Source organism: Leptonychotes weddellii, chromosome 10, assembly GCF_054177405.1.
Source record: "Leptonychotes weddellii isolate Sample4059 chromosome 10, ASM5417740v2, whole genome shotgun sequence".
Taxonomy (NCBI): domain Eukaryota; kingdom Metazoa; phylum Chordata; class Mammalia; order Carnivora; family Phocidae; genus Leptonychotes; species Leptonychotes weddellii.
Genome location: NC_138378.1, coordinates 63,120,170 through 63,143,557, shown reverse-complemented (window position 1 = coordinate 63,143,557; position 23,388 = coordinate 63,120,170). Strand labels below are relative to the sequence as shown.

The window sequence follows — 23,388 nt, the reverse complement described above, 5'->3', positions numbered from 1 at the left end:
CCTCCTCACTTTACTCGTTCATTACTCATGTGCCAAGCACTAGGAAGGCACACAGGGATAAGCAAACACACACAGACCGTGTCTTCCATACCCAGTCATTGGCACTTTCATACATAACTATGGCGACCCATCTTCTAGCTTGCCTGGGACTTGGGGAGACTGCGTGGAAGGAACAGCCAGTGCTCAAACTGGGATGAGTTTGTCACCCAAGCAATACGATGTACTAATTTAAGATTTATAGCCACCCCAAGGGCTCTTTATTTTTCCCAGTTTTTAACAGATCAAGAAAATGGGGCCAGGGAGGTCACTGGTGAAGTCAGGATTTGCAGGCTGGCTTATGTGACTCCCGGGTCCAGGTGCTTTCCACCAGGCTGTGTTTCTGAGATAAAATGTCCTAACTCTGAACACGGCCTCCAGCAGCCCTCGACGGCCCTCTGCACCACACCACCCCTGCCAGGTTCTGATGGCTTTCCTCCTCTGCTCCCCCTGCCACTCCCACCCAGTCTCTACCACAGACTGTGCAGCTGGGATTTCATCTGCTTGGCAGTTGTTCACAGATAATGCATAATCTCCCTCTAGCACTGCAAGCCTGAATTTTTTTATAGCGAGTCGCTTAAACCTCTGTAGGAATAAACGTCTCCTTCAGTAGAAATCAGGACACCATTCTCAAGCATCAGAAACACACTCTGCACTAGACGCGCCTCGTACTCACCTCTCAACTACTATACATTCAAACTATATATCTACAGAAACTCATTGGCATTTAACAGTTCAAACAGACCAGGCTGACTTTCAAAGACTTCATATACATTAAAATAGACCTTCAAAGTTTCTCTTTAAAAGAAAAAAAAAAACAAACAAAAAACCTAATTCAAAAAGCCAAGGCCACATTCCAAGAGATAACCACTATCTGCGCCTCATGGGAGTCACCAAAATAAGGTCTATGGTTTGTGTAAGGATTTCAGGCAAAACATACACACACTCCAACCAGCCTGTACTTACACGACAGCTCTCACTCCAAAATTCCATCACAATTACACTCTGGGGGGGGGGTCAAATTCACCCAAATAATGACACAGCCTATGTAATTTCCTTACCACCAGAGAAGAACAGAGCCTGCAGACTTTTTATGTTTTGCTCACATTCTTCATGAATAAAGCATGCCTCGGTGATCCTCAAATTAACTTTCCACTTGCATCATTTCAGCATTAAAAGAGACTTTAAGGCCAGATCTTTCACAAGGCCTTTGTGAAGCCAAATATAGGCTGGCCTGTTTCTCCCTGCTACTGTGATTACTGGATTTGCCACTTACAGGCCCTATGCCTCTTGAAAACAAGGTTGGGGGAGAGAGAGAAAGGCTAAGAAAGGCCTTTCAAAAGCACACACAGTAGAGGCATTCACCAATCTATGGAGGGTGGTTAATATAAGTTTGGCTACAGTAGTTCTGACAAAGTGCTGGATGCTCTGGCATAACTGCTCTAGATGCTTTTTATGAACTTAGAGCCAGCACCACTGTGACCTTCAACCTACATCAAAAGTCATCAGACTCAAATGACTGCCGTCAGCTTCGGATACTTTCTAAAGGGGAACATAAAAGGGGCCGTTTCAGTTGGGTGCGTTTTCAGGCAAACCACTCTTCTAACGCACTGAAGGAAACCACACCCAGAACAGGTTGCAGGGGCGGGGGTGGGGTAAGATACCTAACTGAAGTCCAAAAGACGGGCCCTGTTGGGCCCTGCTTTGCCATTTAACCAGGACATGTAATAATGGCTGCCACTGATTACTGAGGGCCCACGATTTACCAGTGAGTGTGACAGTTCCCGTGGAGAACCTCACTTACTCTTTTTTATTATTATTTTTATTTTTAAAGTAGGCTCCACACCCAGCATGGTGCCCAACATGGGGCTTGAACTCATGACCCTGAGGTCAAGACCTGAGCTGAGATAGATGCTTAACCAACTGAGCCACCCCGGTGCCCTGAACCTCACTTATTCTTAGGACAAGCTTACTTCATAAAAGTTGTATTACCCTCATCACAGAGATGAGTGAACAGGCTCGGATTAGTAAAAAGATGGCCCTGATCTGGAAAGCAATTTGGCAGTATTTGGCAAGAAGCATAGAAATAACCACATATGAAAGTTTATGATATAATGTTAAGTAAAAAACAGAAACAAAACAAAAAGCGGAATCTATATAATGATTATAATGTTAAATTATACATGCATATAGGTAAGAACTACTGAAAGGTTTAAATCAGCTCAGATTGCAGGATCTTTTTTTTTTTTGAAGATTTTATTTATTTATTTTAGAGAGGGAGAGCGCACGAGCAGGGGGGGAGAGAATCTCCAGGAGACTTGACGCTGAGCACAGAGCCCTGAGCTCAATCCCCGGACCCCAAGATCATGACCTGAGCTGAAACCAAGAGTTGGACACTTAACTAACTGCGCCACCCAGGCACCCCGGGGGATTGCAGGATCTTAAACTGTTCTTTCCTTTGAAGGTGTCATAACTTGGCTATGAAATAATTATTATATAAGAATAATTTTGGACTAATATAAAGAACAGCTAGAAATTTAACTTTGCCCATTAATAATGGCCATCAATCCAGCTGTGGTAAGAACATCATCTGAGTGGCCTCTTGACTCCTACTGCTTTCATTACTTGTGCCCTTTCCATCAGGAAGGTTCTGGAGTGGTGCTACTTGAGAACAGAAGTAACTTATCTCCCCCATCCCTTTTCTTTCTTCTTGAAGGGGCAAAAACTTCCAGCCAACAAGTTTCAGCAGGTGCTTTTTCTCCCCTATCTAATCAATACCCACTAATTTTAAAGCTTCACCTGCAGACTCACAGGAAATGAGCACTTATCAAGTAACAGATATTTAGTGTATTTTAAATCCACTTTTACAGCCATACCTCAAAGCACTGCTAGGTGAGTATATAAAAGGTTGAAGTTATAAAGCAAGTATGGACTTAGCAAGACTCTACTTCCCAGAACACCATGCTAAAATTCTGTAATTTTGTAATTCTCGATTAATACCAAATGGGTAAATGACAAGAAACTGTGTTTTAACTGCACCAATTTCAAAAACTGCAGGATTAGCAAGTAGGAAAATCCCAGCCAAATTCTACAAAGATTTACAAAGCTAGGAATTAACCAACCATGCTTTTAAAGCCCTGTAATCTCCTAGGGTAATACTAAACTTTATTATACATTTAGATTCGAGAATATTTTTATAGTTACTTTAAAATGCTCTAGTTTACCTAAAAGAAAAAAAAAAAAACACGAAAATCTTACCTTTACTGCGGACTTCCTAAAAAACCACATAAACTTTAAACCTCAGGAAGGTCATAACCTTTCTGGGACTATTTCCCTCTCTGCTCATAGGGGTAAGGAGGCAAGTAGAGATTATTTCCAAGGCAGCATTTCTTACACTTGAACGTGCATACAAACCACCTAGGGATCTTGTTACAACTAAGTTCTGACTCAGTAGATCCGGGGTGGGTTTGAGATTCTGGACTTGAGATTTCTAACAAACTCCCAGGTCATCTGCAGACCACACTAAGTAACCAGGCTCAAAGTACCTTGCAGTTCAAATTTCGAGGAGTCTATGCTGTTTCTAAGTTTGTCACCGCACAAATTCAACAGCCTCCCAACTGGTCTCCAGCCTCTCTCTTGACCACTACCCTCTAAAGCAATCATCATACTAAGCAGTCGGACACACCTTTCTTCGGAAGAAAAAAAGTCAGAACAAGTCACTCTCCTGTCTAAAATCCTTCAGTGGCTTTCCACAGCGAGACTTACCTCTGAACTCCTTAACCTGATTTACAGGACCACACATCCTCTGGCTTTTCAATTATCCTTCTAGAACCTCTCCAACCTGCCCTTCCTGGCTCTGCACTCTATAAAATACTCTGGCCACCCTGAACCCGCTCCACTCCCCCTACCCTGGTCCCGCACCTCTTGATTCCCTATTGGGTCCCTAACCTGGGACAAGTTTTTTGTACACTTGCCTCTATTCCTCTCTAAGCTCAACCAGCATTTCCGGCATTGCTGAACACCTTCTCACACACTTCCTAACTGGGGACAGTTCTCATTGAAAAGCAGGCAATCACCAATTTTTTGTGAATAAACAAAAAGAACAAAAAAGCAAACCGTGTATCTTTAAAATCAGTTTTATTTTATTTCTTCGACTCTTCTTGCTCTAAAGTTGCGCAGATTAGTGACCAACAACTGAGCTTTTAAATGGCAAGTCCTGGGGCGCCTGGGTGGCTCAGTCGTTAAGCGTCTGCCTTCAGCTCAGGTCATGATCCCAGAGTCCTGGGATGGAGCCTTGCATCGGGCTCCCTGCTCAGCAGGAAGCCTGCTTCTCCCTCTCCCTCTCCCCCTGCTGGTGTTCCCTCTCTCACTGTGTCTCTCTGTCAAATAAATAAATAAAATCTTAAAAAAAAAAAATAATAAAATAAATGGCAAGTCCTTTGCACCCATGAAGTGGTTTAACAGCTGCCAGTTTTAATTAAGCCAATCTGGCAAAGATTACTGAAGAAAAGTGCTTACAAAAGTCACTTATTTCATCTGTCATTAGTTTTTCATACATAGCTGGCGGCCTAACAACTGATAGAAACTTGTCAGGCAAGAGGGAGAAAAGACACCAAAATCTAAAAACGGCTGAGATCTACCCGGGTGACTTTGCGAACATGCACAAGTGTGATTCCAACTGTGAACAGAGGTATGCCTGTAAAGCTATCGTGAACTGAAAACTTGAAGCTCTGTCACTATTCGTGTCATGTTCCAGAAGAGGGGAAAACAAACCCTGAAGTCCATATTTAAACTGCTGTGCCATACTGGACTTCTTACAGTTCATCCATATATATAGTTTTCTTTAAAAGAAAATACGATGATGGAAACAATAACCACACTTGACTTTTTTTTTTTTTTTTAAAGATTTTATTTATTTATTTGACAGAGAGAGAGATAGCGAGAGCAGGAACACAGCAGGGGGAGTGGGAGAGGGAGAAGCAGGCTTCCTGCAGAGCAGGGAGCCCGATGTGGGGCTCGATCCCAGGACCCTGGGATCATGACCTGAGCCGAAGGCAGACGCTTAACGACTGAGCCACCCAGGCGCCCCACACTTGACATTTTAAATAGTACACAGATGCTTTCAAGGAAGCATCATACAGACTATGGCATTTGCTGTTCAACGCAACCCTGACGGTAAATCTAACAGGTATTCAGGTAAGGAAGCAGCCCAGATCTTCAGATATCCAGGACAGGGCCGTGGCCAGGTGCCACTTGCCTCCCTTCCAGATACCAAGTTGCGGGGATTTCTGTTTTTCAAGTGAAATGCAACAGATTCTTTACTAAGAACCTAAACAGAACTAAACGAGACACCTTACTGAACTGTCCGCGCAAGCTGAAAATACTATTATCTTTTTCTCTATTTTTTTTTTTTAAACTTAGATCTTTCTGGATTGGTCTTCCCACCAATTTGGTGGGGAACTGGGACAGATAATTAGCACCTCCGGCAGATGAGATGGCTGAGGCCTGCAGATGTTAAATGGCTTCTCTAATTTCAAGGGAGAGAGGCCATTCCTGACTCATTAAATGCCTTTTCGACTATTAATTTTATTTTAAACATACTTCTTCACAACTCTTCATTCCTCAATAAATCAGAATATCTGGTCCCATTTAGGAGTGATTCACGCAGTAAGTTCCTCCCCATCTCCCTCCCTCCCCATCACCAAATCACAAAGATTGTAGGAATGATCCAATAAGCGAGCATTTCTCAAACTTGAGTGTGCACCAGAGCCACCTGGCAGGCTATAAAAACACCAACTGCCGGGCCCCACCCCAGAGTTTCAGAAGTCTGGCCTGAGAATTTATATTTCTAGCACATTCCCAGATCACACCGATGCTGCTGAGAACCACTGCAATAAAGTAGTCCATAATAACAATTTCATTTATTTACTCTTTAACAGACTTGGTAACTGCTATGTGTCAGACAGGTTATATCAGACTTTTGTTTTTATGCCCCTAAACTTTGTGAAATGTAGGAAAAAACCCAAAAAGGTAAATCAACGGTAACCAAAAGCAGTACATGAAAAATCACAAAATGAGCAAGTGCTTCAACTTTAAATCTTACAGGAAGGGAATCCAAGCAGAGATTCTGACCTCCCCTCCTTCTGGGAATACTTAGAATTAAGTGGCACCTGATTGAAACTCAAAAGTAATAATCCTGACTGAAGAAGTAATTCCCGGTGCAAGAAACCTAGAGAGCAGGGTCTCAAGGACAGGAAAATGCAGGGTAGGTTTAGGGAATCCTGAGTACTGTTGAGGAAGGAGTATCAGGAGCAGGAGATAGGAAGGTCAGCTGGAGCCAAATCACCATGGAGTCAAATCCCAAAACTTTCTGCACAGAGCTCTAATTAGGGCCCAGCTTTAGGGAGGCCCAAGAGTTGCAGGGGAGTGGTAGTTCAGGAAACCAAAGAAAGAGACTAAAACAGAGGGAGATGCAGTGGAGCAGACCCCTTTCCAAAAGACCCTAGGCATATGAAGAGGTGACAAGAATAGAGTCATCAGAAAGCTTCCTTAGCAGTCTGGTCATTCAGTCCCATTTCAATACTCTAAGAAAAATGGTCTCTCCCTCAAAGGGAGTTAATCCGTCACCTCCTCTTCTTCCTAGCTGGCCTCCAACAGTCCTTTTAATGGACATCCCAGTCAGACACTGGATTTAAGCTAAAGGAATCGGTATTCCCTTGATTGTCAGAGTTCCTGGCCCACCAAAAACTGAGAACACCACATGTCCAGAAATCTGAGCGGTCCTGAGCTCATTAATTTTCCACGCCACCAGAAAGCATTCATGATATCTAGGGAGCGGGTGCTATGGCTCAAACCTAACCCACACTCTGTGATCCTAGAAGAGATCAAATATGCAGTCAGAAAACCTGGATTTTGGAGATGTAGCCTCATACCAATTGATTTTAACCCAATGATCCACTTATTTACCTATAAAAAAATAAGAATATCTACCCGAGAATTATTAATACTAAATAAATGCACACTTATTTAGGACTATGTACTAGATCCCATACTAGGTACTTTGAATAATCTCATTTAGTTAATTATGCAAGATGATACATATTAAAGTTAAGTGCTGCACAGATTAATAGTAATTATTATTATTACTACATCATTCAAAAAGAATTCTAATTCACAAACCTGTTAAGAACTTCAAAACTGTGAGCTGAAACTCTGGTAAACTGGTAAAAAAAGATATATATATATATGTATTTTTTAAGATCTTTATTTACTTATTTGACAGAGAAACAGAGATAGCAAGAGAGGGCACATGAGTGGGGAAGAGAGGGAGAAGCAGGCGCCCCAGTGAGCAGGGAGCCCGATGTGGGGCTTGATCCCAGGACCTGGGGACCATGACCCGAGCTGAAGGCAGATGCCCAACCAACTGAGCCACCCAGGCGCCCCCAAAAGATATCTGTATTTCTTTAAATTGGTGACTTGTGCCACAAAGTTATCTGGGCTTAGAAAAGCTATAGTATTGGCAGGTATCCAGACCAAAAAGCCAATCTTTTATGTTTTCATTAAATCAGAAATGCTCTTAAATTCTTGGCCCCCACCCCCAAATAAGAGTTACCATTTGTCACCAAATCTTTTCACTGGAGGCTTATACTTTATATCTAAGACCTTTAAATTTTCTTCATGACAAGATGGAGGTGTAAGCCCAGTAATCTTCTTTCTATAAGGTTTAAGACATTATGCAAGACAAACATCTAGGTACCCTAACAAACTGGCAAGTTCTGAAAAACTTGAGAATAAATTTTCTTCACAATATGTGGGCACAAGACCAGCAATATTTTTTCCCTAAGAGAAGAAACTAGGACCAAAAAAAAAAAAAAAAAAAAAAAAGGCAACAAGCCAACTGATAGCATGTAATAAACTGCTCTGTAGTCTCCCTCTACGTCCCACCGAAGACAGACTACTCCGTAACTCTTTCTAGACAGTGGGACAAGTTCATTTAGCCAGAACAGCTAAGAAAAAGCACCTTCTCCAGAAATATCAGGTGCTAGATGTCAGGGTTAGGCTGCAAAGAAGGCAGAAGTTCATTTTGATGCTTTTCAACTAGATCCTGTCTTCATTAAAACTCCACTGCCAGGGCCAAGAGAATCAGTGCTCTCTGGGAAGCAGGCAGGCAGGAGAGAGGAATCAGGTTAGGGTGCCCATTTCACAATGTAACCTCATTACTGTTGTTATTATTATTGTCATTATTACAGTAATAAAATAATATTAGTATCTATAAGTCGAGGAGAAGGTTAGAGAACCACAATGTGCAGCCTGAGCTCAATAATGCCTGTGACCCAGGTCAAGCTATTTGTCTTCTCATCTTTAAAATCTCACAGATGTGTTATGAAGATAACCATATATAAAGCTCCTACTAACATGTCTGATACATGGTAAGCACTCAATGAAACCTTTTTCCCACCAACCCCAACAGAGGAGACAAGAAGCTTTATGGAATAACTGGAATGTGAGCAGTCTTAAAAATTTACAGGAATGATTGCTATAGGTAAATGGATGGGTGGGGCATTTGAGGCAGAAGGCAGACAATGAAGCCAAAATCCAGGGCTTGATTTTATGAAGAGCTGTAAATCTGCCCACCTGGAAGATTGGATTGGAATTAAGAGCCCAAAAAGGAAGTCCTTGGGGTAGGGCCATTTTGGGGAGGGTGCAATGCCAAGTAAAGGGGCTGGAATTTAGTTTACACCTTAGGCACAAGCAACTGCTTCTGAGTACAAGAGCAGCAATATTCTATAAGGAATTAAGCTGATCTGAAACTGGAGAGAAGGTATCACAAACCTGTTACTACATTTTTTATAAACATGTGAGGTTGAGTTTTTTGTTTTGGCATTTCTCTCTAACGTAAAAAAGAAAAAACTAATGCAACTTTAAAGTACATGCACAGGCTCTGAGGAAGGTGGTAACTTAATTTTGCAGAGAAAGAGACAAAGCATGCATTCTGGGTGTGTCTGTTAGGTGTGCTGGGTGTTGGTGGTTAACTTCTGAAGCCATCAGAGGCTGAAGGTCCTGTCTCTTGTTTTATGCCAGGAGCACTAATGTGAAAGACATCACTCCACATCTCAGTCCCCTAAATCAGATTGTAAATAAGTCATACTTACTAGCTTACTATCTAAGTAGACCCAATACATTTTAATATCATACTTCCCTTAGCTGGAACATCATATCTCATCCCCTGGGCCCTCTTGAAATTTTTACGATCCAGTGTGAAAATATTTGAAATCCGCAAAAATGCAGAAATATCTCCCACAAAATCACAGTACTCTTGGACTCTCAACATAGATGCTAAATGAATAAATTCATTTAACACGCATTTAAAAAAATTAATTCAAAGGACCACAGTTTATTAATATTGGGTTATAAGTGCTAGGAAGGATGATACTCAGAAGAGGAAAAAAAAAAAAGCAGGGGGAGGGGCAGCTTTGGAGGTATGTATAAAATTAAATCAGATGATATAATCTATACATTATCAAAGATGTGGTGGTTGGAAGAACAACAAATACAAACTGCGGGCAGGGATGGGAAAAGGTTTTAGCAAAAATTCTCCCTAAAGTTGCTTAAAATGCCATCAGTTCCATTTGTTACTAAGGAGAATGCCATGTTTGTAATTCTCTTGGGATCCACCATACCTGAAAGTTAATTCACTCTTTCTCAGTTCCTCAACATGGGTGGTTTTCTGTTATAGAAATACCAACACTAAACTTGTGTAACTCCTAAACCACAATATGTAGAAATAAAAAAGTTATCTGGAGCTACATTAAGGAGCAAAAGTCATTAAAAAAAAAAAAAATGGCTACCACACAAAATGTGAAGCCCACCCCTTTTGAAGGGATTTCCTTGAGAAACAGTAACCAGGCAAAAATATCAGGGGAGCATGGTGATTTTTTTTTTAATTTAAATTTTCCTCTATCCAGAGAGGACAGTTTAAGACATTTCCTGTATGCTCCACCCTTCTCAGTGAGCAGTTTTACAACCATCCTCAAAGCTTTCAGATAACAGCCTTTTGTTATGGGTGGGCCTGTGAGTACACTACTCCCCACACCTTCTTACATCTTCTCCTTGGCTTTGCATTTTTTCTGAGACTACAGGAGTGGGCTGACTGGACGTTGGTAATAGGTTTTCTGATCAAAGATCCACCACTGGGTGCTTTCTCCTTGACGGTATGACACAATGAAGCAGGGAGACTCAGTGATGTTTACTAGAGGTGTGTTCTGAATTCTCAAAACCTAAAACTGTGGGGCTTCCAGCAGAGACCCAGAAGATAACAGATACACCACCATTCCTCTCTTTACCATCTGCAAACTCCCCCTACCTCCCTGCCCCCCACCCCAAATTTTCCCAAAAACGCAAATTCCACCTTCAAAGAGCTCAAAGAGAATGAAGCAAAGACACACAACCATTCCCTGGAGGGAATGGAGCTTCTTCTTAGCTAACTGCCCCAGGAATGCAGCACAGACTAGCCAATGTTTAAAATCACGTCCTGTTCTGCCTCTTGTTTTCCAAAAAAGTATCATTACTGTCAACTCTTTCACAGGACAAATAAACCTGTGAATGAAATATATCCTCCCTCCCCTTCCCAATGAACACATTCTAGGATTGAGCTGCTTCCTTCCTTCCTCCTCACGGGAACCACACTGGTGGCACTGAGAAGCGTTAAAATAAGAAACACACTGTGTGAAGGCCACTTTTTCACATTAGTTAGAGCCATTCCTGGCCTACTTCTGATTCCAGGGGCTTCCAAACGGAAGGAGTTCTGTTTTCAGTTATGAGACCTTTTTTCATGTACAAGGTCTGAGAAACCTCCAGCCAGGCCTGGTAGGGCAGGGACAGCCGAGGGCTGCAAGGGCCACCCCAGCGGTGGGCTGAAGGCCCATCATCCCATACACTGCTGCACACAGGACCCCGCTCTCCATAAAAATATGTGCGGTAAAATACTGGATTCATTCAATTATTTGAGACTAATACAGACGCCAAGAAACCTGTAATTGATCCAACTAATCCAACCCATAGCATTGGAATGACAATAACTGGCTTTCATTATAAATTACATAGCCTACTAAATTGATGGGAAGGCTCTTCCCAACACAATACATCAAAAGAGTTAAAATTAGGCTTCGGAATCAAAACTGTAATTTACCCAAGGCTTAGGAACAAAAAGACCACTCCCTCCTCTCCTTTGCTATTGTTCTACAGGACTGGGTGTCGAGCAGTGCACTTTACACCTTTAGGATTCCCAGAGGTTAAGAGGCTGGGGGGCTGGGAAACAGGCGACCCGGAATCAAACGCTTGCATACTAACAGGCCTATTAGCATTGATCCACTGAGCTGCAAAGATAGCTAAAAGGCCAGAAAATGTGTACTCAGTGGGTAGCAGATACCTGACAACCGAGAGCCAAAAGGATGAGAGAGAGAGAGAGAGGGAAAGGGACTCCAAATGGTGGCTTTCCTAGAGTAGAGTGAGAAACTGTCTCCTTTAAGGAGTGAATGGGGTGCTCGCAGCCAACCAGAGGCTTTGGGGCCGGGCCGTGTGGCACAAATAAAATCTCGGAACCCCCATAGGCACAGCCCCAGGGTCACGTACCATATGGCACAAATAAAATCTCGGAACCCCCATAGGCACAGCCCCAGGGCAGGCCTGGCCTTTGGGAGGCGGGGGCTTACCTTGTAGTTGCTTGAATCTCCCTTCCAGCTGGTTGTAGTTGTAAGGCACCTGCCCCGTGTAAGCTGGCGACAGCGGCCCTGAGATGCTAGACGTCCTCTGCAATTCCATTATGCCCGGCGTACCGCCCTGGCGGGCTGCACGGTGAAAATCCCGCTCCGGCACCCTCCTACCCCCATCCAACACACAGCAGCTTCCGCACGGCCTGGCTCCCGGCCCCCGTGAAAAAGGCTGGACCTTAGGCAAGCCCCATTCCGGTCTGAAAGTCCAGCAGGCGGATCTGATAGGAAGTTGGCTGCAGGAGAGTCCACCTTAGCCCGGCCAGGAGTTACCACTCTGGGAATCTAATTCCTTGTTGCTTTCCTTCCTTTTGTGGCTCCCGACTAGAAGCTTGAAATAAATCACCGAGGAGGGGCGGGAGGACGAAGGGAAGGAGGTGCAAATCCTACTTTAAAAATTTTTTTAAATATGGCCAATCCTAAGCATGCCCCGGTCGCCGAGCCCAGGAGCTCGCGGGAGCAGTACACACACCTCCTCCCGGCTGCCCGCGGCGGCCGCCGGTTTGTAATTTAATCAGGAGCCACTCTCCGTGCGCTGGGCGGTGATGTCACCTGATTAGCATAACAGCATTGTAGAGGAAACGCAGGCTGTACCACGAGGAGGGGCGCGGGGGAGGCCGGCCGGCCCGCGGCCCCCCACCCACAGGCGGCCCCGGCGCGGCCCGCGCCGCCTCCACCACCCCGGAACCGCCGACCCCCGGGCCCGGCCCAGGACGCGCCCGCCGCGGTGGTACCTTCCTAAACAAAGCTGCTGGAATTACAATCTTTTGTTGAGAGCCTCATGTAACGGAAAAGTCTCCGATTACTATCACATGAAAAGAAGGCGGCCCGGGAGGGTGAGGAGCCCCGCAGGTCCCCGGCCGGGCTGCTCAGCCACTGCTCTGCGTCTGCGGAGATAACGCGGGCACGGGGGCCGCGCACCTGGGTGCGCGCGGCGTTCCCACTGCGCGGGCGCCAACCACGCGGCGGCGGCCCGGCCGGCCACCGTGTAAAAATGAGACAAAGTCCCTCTGGGCACTGTGCAGGGCCACAGCGAGGGGAGGTGTAAGTTCAGCGCACAGAAAAATCTCAACAGACTTCTGCGGCCCTCACGAGATGTTTAGCGGGAGGTTTGTAACACTGACCCTATAAAACGAATTCAATGCTAGATTTACTGGAGCACTGATTTGCAAGGCATTGTGGGAGAAAGGTACACAGGTAAACACCTCAAGGATCCCTGGCCTGAGGAGTTTACGAACGGATGGGGAGATAAAAGAACAGAAATTACCCTCAAATCCTACTTTGATTTGTAAAATGAAGCTCCCGAACTTTTGGGTTCTTGAAGATATTAAAACACTCCTTAATTTCTCCTACCAATCTCAACCAAAAAAAAAAAAAAAAAATCCTCTACAAAGAAAAGAACAGTGATCAAGGTGTATTTTAGGGAAATAAATGACCCTAGTTTTTTCTTCCGACCTTCTCCCAACTAACTGTGGGCAGACAACAAATCACAAATTTGGCTTTTCCACATGGAGCCCTGCAGCAATACTCACTGAAGAAGGTAATTTCGTTCCTAAGGGATTCCAATCTGCTCGAAAGAGGTGGGCCTCCACTCCAGGATTACTTTAGTCCCCAGGGCACTTGTAATTCAAACAACTGCATCCTGTCCTGAGCTAGAGTTAAAACAAACCCAAAGTCTAGCTAGCTGTTCAACTGAGCAACTCCCATTCCTAACATCTACAACAGAGTCTTTTAAATACACCCAGTGTCAACCTTTAGCTTTCTAAAGCCAGGGCCAGGATTTGAAGGCATTTCTCACCATCCAGGATGTAGAGTAATTTCTAAAGCCCCTTTAACCGCCCACAGCTGCAATTCACAATGCTTACAGGAATGTGGCAAAATGTGGGGTTACTGGAAGAAGCAATGGACTAGGATTCTCAAGACCTGAGTTTCTAGTCCTGGCCAAGGCTCTTAATCACCGATGACCTTAGAAGAAACCCTGGATTCTTTCTAAACCTCCCCTGTCAGACAGGGATAATTAATACCTACCTCTACAAGGTCAGTGAGGGAATGATGTGAAAATACCCTGACAACGATCGTTCCATTCAAAATTAGGAGTGTATTTTTCAAAATACCTCTTACATATTTTCCCCCACATATCACATCAAAGCAACAAAAAGAATGGAAAATTTTCTCAATTAAGATCTTAACAGGCCCTTCTTCACTATTAAATACAGTATATATTAATATTAAAATATACTTCACTACTAAATATAAAATTTTCAGTCTCTAAGTGTCCAGCTGTGGGCCGAGACAGAGACTGCAAAGTGCTTGCCAATTTACAATGCTTTATTTTTAATCTTTAAGCCACTTAGTGAATAGAGTATGAGTCACCATTCTTGGAGTCTCCCTTTCAGCTCCCTCTGGTATGGGGAAGTAGGTGAAATAAGCTTTCTGATTAGCCAGGTTACGTACTAGATGATGGGGGTAGAGGCTGGGATTAGTATAGCCACACTCAATACTAAAGAGCAGACTCAGAACAAGCCAGACAGAGTGAACACATGCCAAGTATTGGAAAGAAAGGTTTTGAGGCTGGGGAAGGGTTTAATAACCCTGCAGGGGCAGGAGGTGAAAAGTGGGAATCTGTTTGCTGTGATGGGGCAGGGGAAGAAGAGGACACAAGCCTGATGACTCACCTGACCACCTCCAACTCAGCAATGGGGAGGAGGTCCAGGAAGGCCAGAGGCACTCATTCTTTAGTCCATTCAGTATTTACTGGATGCCAACTGTGTGCAAGGTACATTGCCCAGTGGAGGATTCAGAGATGACTGGGCGAGTTCCTGGCCAAAGGAGATGGGACAAATATGCAAACAGTCCAACACCAGAGAAACAGATAGGGGCTAAAAGAGGGGAGCTACAAGAGTTCAGAGGATAAGGGAGACACAACTGCCTAGGAAGACAGGCAGAAACAACTCCAGGAGGGATTGGCATTGTGACCAAACCTTGAAACACAGGTAGACTAGCAACAGGCTGGGAAAGGGGGAAGCCTCCTCTCCTAGGGAGGGGTGGTTGGGAAGTAAAGGCACCGACTGGACTGTTCCAGGAACAGCACCAGCGAGTGCTACCCTTTGATTGGAGCATGAGGGACTGTCAGGCAGAACGGAAACCCTGAGGGAACTAAGCCTGGGCAGGAAACCACTGGAGACTTTTCAGCCAAAGGAGGATGGGGTCTGGGTTGGGCTCTAGGGAAGAGTAATCTGGCAGTGGTCAGTAGAAAGGAGAGAGACTGAAAGCAGCAAGGTCACTCAAGTGGTTACTGGAGTTTTCCAGGTCAAAGGACTAGTCAGTGTGAGGCAATAGGAACAAAAAGGAACAGACTGATGCAAGAGTTAATCCATAGGACTCTGGTAACCAACTGTACGTGGGTGGGAGGTTCAAAGGCTAGGGTTGCAGAAGACTCTGGGGTTTTTAGAGCTGGCTGCAGGGTGGAGGGAAGGATTGAACATTTCTTTATGGATAGGCTGAATTTGAGTTACCTGCAGCACCAAGGAGCGACAGGTCCAGAAGCAGTCAAGGAGGTGGAGCAGGAGCTCAAGGCTGAGGATAGAGTCCCATGCACAGTGAGAGAGACTGTAGTGGGCTTAAACCTGGGAAGGAAGGTTAGAGGCAAATGGCTGCGCACAGAGCCCTGGGGAAGGCCAGGGTCTGTGAGGAAGAAGAAAAAACAGTGGAGATACCAAAGAGCTACGGAATGACAATCCAAGAGAAGAAAGAGATACTTGAGGAGGAAAGGGGTTAGAATGACGTCATGTGTTGCAAAAAGAAGGAACCAGAAGTCAGAGAAGATGTGATCCAGTATGTGAATAAGGGGGTCAATGGGGGTAATAAAAGCCAAAGCGAGGCTACCGGGAATGAAAGAATGAAGAGCAAAGGGAAGAAGAGCAAGAAGGTAGAGGTGGTGAATAGAAAGGAGCAGGGGAAGGGGCTCTGGGCCACGTCCAGCTGAGCATATCCTCTGTGCACAGGTTTCAGCCCTGAACTGGCACAGGGAGGAAAAGACCAGTGGGAAAATGGCTTAAAGGTATGGGTGGGGCAGTCAGCCTTAGCCAAGAGGAGATACCCTTACCTTCAGAGGCAGGAGGGAAAGGATAGGGACATTGTAAGGAAGAAAAGAAGAAATTTAAAGGAATTTACCCAACTCTAACTTAATAAAGCAAAAGGCCACGGGTCCTACCCACAGTTTATCTGTAGTGCTCTAAGAAGAATATATTTTCTCAAGTGACTAAACCTATGAGGTAGGTATTAGGTCCATTTTGCAGACAAGGCAACTGAGATTCAGAGAGGTGCCATGCCTTGCCCCGGGCCCTACAGCTGTTGAATGGTAGAGCCACACCTGGACCCTAGACTGACCAAGGTTAGCCCTGTTTACCCCATGTATTTAGAGCATAATATCAGCTTACTAATGGTTTGCAGGATTTTCAGAAAAACCATAAAAAACTGGGTAAGTGGTATCAAGATACCTAAAACCCAAGCAAGCCTCCACAGAAACTTCTGCAACACTTAGTTGGGTCAGGAACAGGCACATTTTCGGCTAATTCACATGGAAGTTGCTACTTTAAGGGTTTTCTTGTTGTGAATGGGTTTTGTTTGGTTGGGTTTTGTTCCTTTCCTCATACTTGGACCTATACACTAAGATTCTATATGATTTAGCATGTTGCATGTGAATGGAAACACTAAGCAATGAGATTAAGCCTGTATTTGTCCCAAGAGGCTTTATGAAGTCTGAGAGATTAAAAAGAAAAAGAAAGAGAGAAAGAAAAAAGACAACGCTTTCCCTGCATCACAGCAAGCTCGAAAGCATAAACTATGGCGTGTTCATTTCCTGAACATCTAAACATTAGCAAGATTGTGATGCTTCAGAGAGGACTGCCAACGTGCTAAGATGTTATAGCATGTGTACACATTCAAGGACTTGAAAAACCAACCCAAGAGCTGGGAAAGAAGTGATGGGAACAGGGGGCGCCTCGGTGGCTCAGTCAGTTAAGCATTTGCCTTTGGCTCAGGTCATGATCCCAGGGTCCTGGGATTGAGCCCCGCATCGGGCTCCCTGCTCAGCGGGGAGTCTGCTTCTCCCTCTCCCACCACCCCCTGCTTGTGTTCCCTCTCTTGCTGTCTCTCTCTGTCAAATAAATAAATAAAATCTTAAAAAAAAAAAAAGTGGTGGGAACAGGGAGGGACAGAACACAACAAGGTTTCACATATAAACTGTTTTGCCAAATTCTCTGCCCTTTCCAGATCTGCCTTTCCTTCATCTGGACAACAGTTGGAGGACCACAGCCATTTTCTTCTGAGCGTTTCTTTATAGGAAACCAAAATAATATTACTAAAATAATCCTCTTCCAGTGGTGTGGCCAGATAGAGAAGCAGGCTCCAAATCATGCTGGTGCATTTATGCTCCCCAGAGGTGAAGCTTAAGGGATCTGTCTCACCTCTCCACCCGCCCACCCACCCCCTTCTCCAACCAGTCTCCTGCCCACTTGAATCCTTACCTGTGGGCATTCTTTTTCTGCATCCCCTCTACTGTATAATGCCCTGAGAGCCTCCCACCCCCTAACTACCTAGTTACCGCTGCCCTTTCTCCCAAAGCCTGCCTCCATATGTGTATTCTTAAAAACCCATCCCTTATTCAAAGGGAACTGCCCCACGTACCAGGAAACTCAACCAACTAACCAAGCATATCACCATGAAATCCAGTCAAAACCAGAAAACAATTACCTGGAAACCTTCTTCCCCTGCCCTCCCGAAAAGGACAATTTTCAACAAGTCCCATCGTCAGAACACATTCCTGACACTAGTGTTTCTGTTCACGGCTAGCTGCCTGCCACCCTTCCAGAACGTCTCCTTTCTCTCCAGTGGCACCGCACACACAGGGCCCACAGCCTGGGCAGCCCGAAGCAGTCAGCAGCGCTTCCTCACGACCACGTGGCTCCTGAAGATCAGGGCCTAGACCGCTTCTCTGATTACTCCCAGAGCATCACCCACGGAGCATCTGGGTCATGGTTTAAAGGAGGAAAGGCGCTTAAAGACTGACGTGGAATCTAAGCATCTGGCTCTGCTGCTTTCTAACTCCGTGATTCCCTGAGCCTGAAAAGTTGGCACAACAACGGAACCAACTTCGTAGAGCTGTTGTATCACTGAGATAAAGGTTTAGGAAAGAAAAATGTTGGGAAGAGAGCCGCACTGTCTGTGCAGCTATGATTACTTGTCTTTAAACTCCTCACAGGGAAATTTCAAAAACTAATTCTACCCCCACCTTTGGCCACCAAGGTTGGCCTACTGGTTGGAGGATGTTGCCGGTTTCCTGTGGAATCACTAACCTCAGGCCAGGGACCAGAGCGGGTACCCCTCTGGATCTCTAAACAAGGGCAATTCAAATGGCAAGACCAGTCCTCCAGCTGGGAGATACTCACAAAACCCCATTCCCTTCTCTGTCACTCACCCCATTTTACACTGGGAAAGGCATATGCAAAATCATATTTTATAATAAAAATAAAGCAGTAACACCTCAGAGATAACAAGAATACAATATTCACTATGAAATGAGTTACAAAGCGCCTATGTTTTTACAAAGGCCAATGTTTATTTAAGGTGGGGCTATCAGATTTGAGAGTTCAGGACTTAGAATACCTAGACAAAAATTAAAGGGAAGACTAAAGGTATTTTTCATCTACAGCAATTGCTCTCTCTGTTCCTGAGAGGATACAGATTTTTTTTTTCCTATTTCCCATACACACACATACACACGCACAGCTTCTACAAATTATCTAGTTACATGGCTGCATCTGAAATACCAGGGCAAATCTAATTCCCATTTATATCTTTTTTTTCTGTTTCTTGTTCAGCGTCACAGCAGAATTAAATACAAAGTACCTGACATCTCTGCTGAGAAGGAGAAACATGGCAAATTACACTCAGTAACAAGAACCCAAGGCCCTGGGGAAGGAATGCAGTTTATTGAATCTTCTACCTGGCCAAACCTTATCCTTGCATTCTTATCGCATCTGTTATCTGCCCATGCAAAGCTTCCCTGTATGGGCAAAAGAATGCCCCAGTCCAGAGGCCCCACCTTTGGCAAACAGGTGCTGCTATGCCTGTGAACAGAACACCAGCCAGAGCCAAGACTGGGCTCCTCTGCTAGAGGCTGAGTGGTTCAAAGGAAAAGAACATCTGAGGAATGCAGCTGGGGCCAGGCCTGCTCTTGCCCAGGATGTTTGGTCCTGCTTCCCACCTCCAACATGGAGGGAAAAGGCTGACACACACAGGTGTTCACAGCCACTGGGCCAGAGTCTTACAAGGAAGCAGACGGGACAGTGAGAAGACGCCGTTGCCTGGTGGTGCAGCTCATGGGGAAAAAACTGGAAGAGAGGAGATACAATCTACTCTTTGTGGGGTGCCTGGGTGGCTCAGTTGGTTAAGCGACTGCCTTCGGCTCAGGTCATGATCCTGGAGTCCTGGGATCGAGTCCCACATCAGGCTCCCTGCTCAGCGGGGAGTCTGCTTCTCCCTCTCCCACTCCCCCCTCTTGTGCTCTCTCTCTTTCTCTCTCTCAAATAAATAAAATCTTTAAAAAAAAAAAAAAATCTACTCTTTGTGAAAACAGGCCTCTGGACCCTGCCCTCAGGTCTTCATACCCATGTTACCTTTTCCAGAAGCTTACCATAGACTGGCTTTAGAAAAGAGCAGATTAAACAGTTCCCCCCACCCCACCCCCCACCCCACCCCGAGAGGGGGAAGAAGGAAGAGGGAGGGGAGGGATGCAAACCTCATCATCAAGGCACAGGCCTCATACCTCCCGGGCTCCAGGGAGTCAAGGTCAACCCGTCTACATGTGCTCAGGCCCATCTGGGAGCACAGACCACACTGGAGGGACCAGCAAAGTTATAAGAAGTGATTTCTGCGCAGGCATTTTCAACCTACCTAGGAAAATAGGTCAGACCAATGGATAGACGGACAGGGACACAGACACACACACACGCACAGTAGCATGTTAACAAATGAACAACAGTGACAGTTACAGAAAGAACCATTCCGAATGGATCAACAAGATAAAAACAGAGCAGAGTGGCGTTTCTCCCACACAAACACTCTCTGTGGCTATACTGTCTTATCTGCGATTCTCATGTGGCTCCTAGCCAAATCCCTGCCAACAAGTGCCACAGTAACATGAGAGTGTAGGTTACTGTGTTTGTTAATTATGGGTGGGGGGCGTTACTTCTTCCTCATTGAAGCGCGGGTCCCTATTACCCAGCTGGAGGGCTATGGAACAAGGGGTGCGGCCCTAGCATGTTAAAATGTGAAATATTTTAAGGGTGCAGTCATTTCTTCCTCCTCAGCACCTGAGCTTCTGCCAATCTCTCAGTGAGATAACACAGCCTCCTTCCCACACAACTTTGCTAGGCAGCCACTCGCTGGGCACAGGCCCTGAATAATTCATGGTCAGCCCGGTCACCGAGGAGCACCAAGCCCACCAGCTGCCATTAACTGGGAGGCCAGCCCCAGACCTACTATGAAAGAATTACCGACTGTCAACTACCTCTGAGACCTTCTTTGCAGACACCAACCATTCTTCCCACTTTTCTCCTCCCCATTCCCACCAGATCAAAGCGCAACTTTTCCTCTAAGGACGACAGATGCTGAGTACTGATGGCAGGAGAAGAAAGTGATGCCCTCCAACAAAAGCACAGTCAGGGTGTCACTCCCCCACTCAGGACACTGAGATGACATGGGTAAATGACCAGACACTGTGCCTGACACACAGACACTCAATAAATGCCAGTCCTCGTCCCCTCCTCCTCCTTGTCCCTCTGTTCCAGCCAAGCTTGAGCCACATCCCACCGCCGGTTTTGGCCTTTCCCATCTCCACAGCTCTGCTCTGGGTGCTCCCCTCCTCTGTCAGAGGTCTCTCCACCCTTTAAGCCAAGCCCAAGGCAAGGCGTCCCTCCTCCAGGAAGAGTTCCCAGATTATCCCAGCTGACATGACTGCTCCTTCTCAGAAACCTTATACCTGCACCATCAGCGCCCCCCCTGCCTGGCACCTCCTGTGCCCTGCCCTAGAGTATTGCTTTTCTTGTGCACCAGTCTTATCAGCCTCATTAAAATAATGGAAAGTGCACCAGTTACGGACTTGAGAGAAGTGGAAAATGGGACTCCAGTCTCAGCTTTTGTCACTGACCAGCCTTGTGACCCTGAGCCAGTCCCCTGGCTTCTCTGATTTTCTCCCTAAAAACCAGGGGATCTGAAATCCAAGAAAAGCTCTAAGGTCCTCTGGATATGAGGCTCTTGGAAATACATCACAACCTGTTTTCGGACAGCTGCAAGTCTCAGAAAACCTTCACTCTGCATCCCTCAGCCCAGTATCCTCTACGAAGCAGCTGTTCAAAAACACCTCAGCCGTTTCAGAAGCCTGAACACTGAACAGAAGCCTGAACAGAGCAAAGGCTCTGTGAGGGAGATGGCACCATTCAGAGAACTGCAGGGCCTACTCCACCTTCCGCAACACCCCTGGGTCTATGTGTTAATCCTTCACGAAAAGAAGTTGAGAGCTCCAACTCCTCAGGGGAGACAAAGAAGGTCCCTTCCAAAATTTACCCACCTAAGCCAACCATTTCATTTATAGATGAGAGGCATGACCAGAGATACAGAGTAAGTTACCGCAGGCCAGAAAGTAGAAAGCAGGCCTTCTGAATTCCTGCTGCCTTTCATTTCTAGGTCAAACCAGGAGCTGAGGACAGAAGGGGTGGCAGGCATTTCTCAGAGCTCTCTGTCAGGAAGGTGGGCCCAGGGCTCAAAATCAGGAAAAGCCCATCTTCATCCCCTCCCCCATTTCATCTTCCAGCTTCCAACACCAAGGTGGGGCCAACAGGCTCCTACTAAGTGGCAGATGACACTTATTTTCCATGTTCTCTGATGTCCAGCATGTCCCAGCACAGAAAGAATGAAGGTGCAGACCCTGGTACTGACGATCCTATCTCACAGACCAACACAGAATCAAATACACTGTCAGCCCCAGGAAACTCAGTTTTCTGCGCTGGACTTTTCTTTATAATTCTTAGGATGTTCTGAGGGAAGTTTACTTAGGAGGCATTTTTTTTTTTAAAAACATCTGACAAATGGATTCATTGATTATAACTAGAATTTTAATGACAGGTAAGGAGTGAAGTGAGCTAAGAGAGAGACTAAGCTCTTTTCTGAAACCTTACATGTTCATCTACAACCACCTCTCCATGCACCTTTTACTACCATTTCTATCACCCTCTTAATTACCATCTAACCAGGAAAAAAACACAAATTGTGACCACAATGGTGCCTTTCTCCACTACATCTTATTTTTATAACATAATAAACGCTTCAGTAAAGAATGTGGAGAAACTGGAATGCTTGTGCCCTGCTGGTGGGAATGTAAAATGGTGCAGCTGCTGTGGAAAACGGTATGGAAGCTCCTCAGAAACTTAAAAATAGAAATACATATGATGCAGCAATCCCATTTCTGGGTATATATCCCTTCCCCCCCAAACCTGAAAGCAGGATCTCAAGGAGATATTTGCACACCCATGTTCACTGCAGCATTTTTCACAAGAGCGGAGGGGTGGACAACTCAGATGTCCACTGATGGATGAATGGATAAAGAAAATGTGGCATAAACACACAACAGAATATTACTCAGACTTAAAAAAGAAGGCCATCCTGTCCCAGGCCACAACATGGATGAACCTGGAGGATGTCATGCTAAGTCATTATGAGGACATCATGAAGTAAGCAGCCACAGAAAGACAAGTACTGTATGATTCCACTTACATGCAGCATCGAGAGTAGTCAAACTCAAGGAAACAGAAGGCAGAATGGAGGCTGCCAGGAGCTGAGGAGAGGGGGCCATGGGAGGTGGTTCAGTGAGTACAGAGTTTCAGTTTTCCAAGATGAAGAAGTTCTAGAGATCTGCTACCTAACATTGTAAATACAGTTAACACTACTGAACTGTACACTTAAAAATGGTTAAGATGGTAAATTTTATGTGTTCTTTACAATTAAAAATAATTTTTAAAGAAACCATTTTACTGAAGAGTCAGGGGGAATGCAATACCGGGCATGGGGGCAAGCAGCAGGTCTAAAAGCTATGCGGTCTGTGTGTGTGACTCCGAAGCTCAAACGTTCTCAGAGGCTATCGACCAACACACTGATCCCTCCAAGCCCACTCTTCAACCCTTAAGAAAAAAAAAACCTTTATGGGAATCATGCCAACTCTCATTTTTATGTGTATTTTAAAAAAAGGCCTAAAAAATTAGTTACTGATTTCCAAACTGCATGCAAGCCTCACGTCTGTGCACAGCACTGTGGTAACCTCCATATACCATTTATTTTTTTTAAAGATTTTATTTATTTATTTGAGAGAGAGAGAATGAGAGACAGAGAGCATGAGAGGGAGGAGGGTCAGAGGGAGAAGCAGACTCCCTGCCGAGCAGGGAGCCCGATGCGGGACTCGATCCTGGGACTCCAGGATCATGACCTGAGCCGAAGGCAGTCGCTTAACCAACTGAGCCACCCAGGCGCC

General features: G+C 45.2%; 1 protein-coding gene across 3 annotated transcripts in view; it reads right to left on the bottom strand.

The window, feature by feature from the left end:
- SPTBN1 (spectrin beta, non-erythrocytic 1) overlaps positions 1-23,388 on the bottom strand; it is a 194,985-nt gene that overhangs the window by 97,286 nt on the left and 74,311 nt on the right. The window contains exon 1 of one of the 3 annotated variants that reach the window (XM_081832016.1): positions 11,748-12,316. The exons of the other annotated variants lie outside the window; for them this stretch is intronic. Within the exon in view, the coding sequence (XP_081688142.1) occupies positions 11,748-11,856 (109 nt within the window). The 5' untranslated portion in view covers positions 11,857-12,316. Of the gene's footprint in view, positions 1-11,747; positions 12,317-23,388 lie in introns of those variants that run through there. 3 annotated transcript variants of the gene reach the window in all.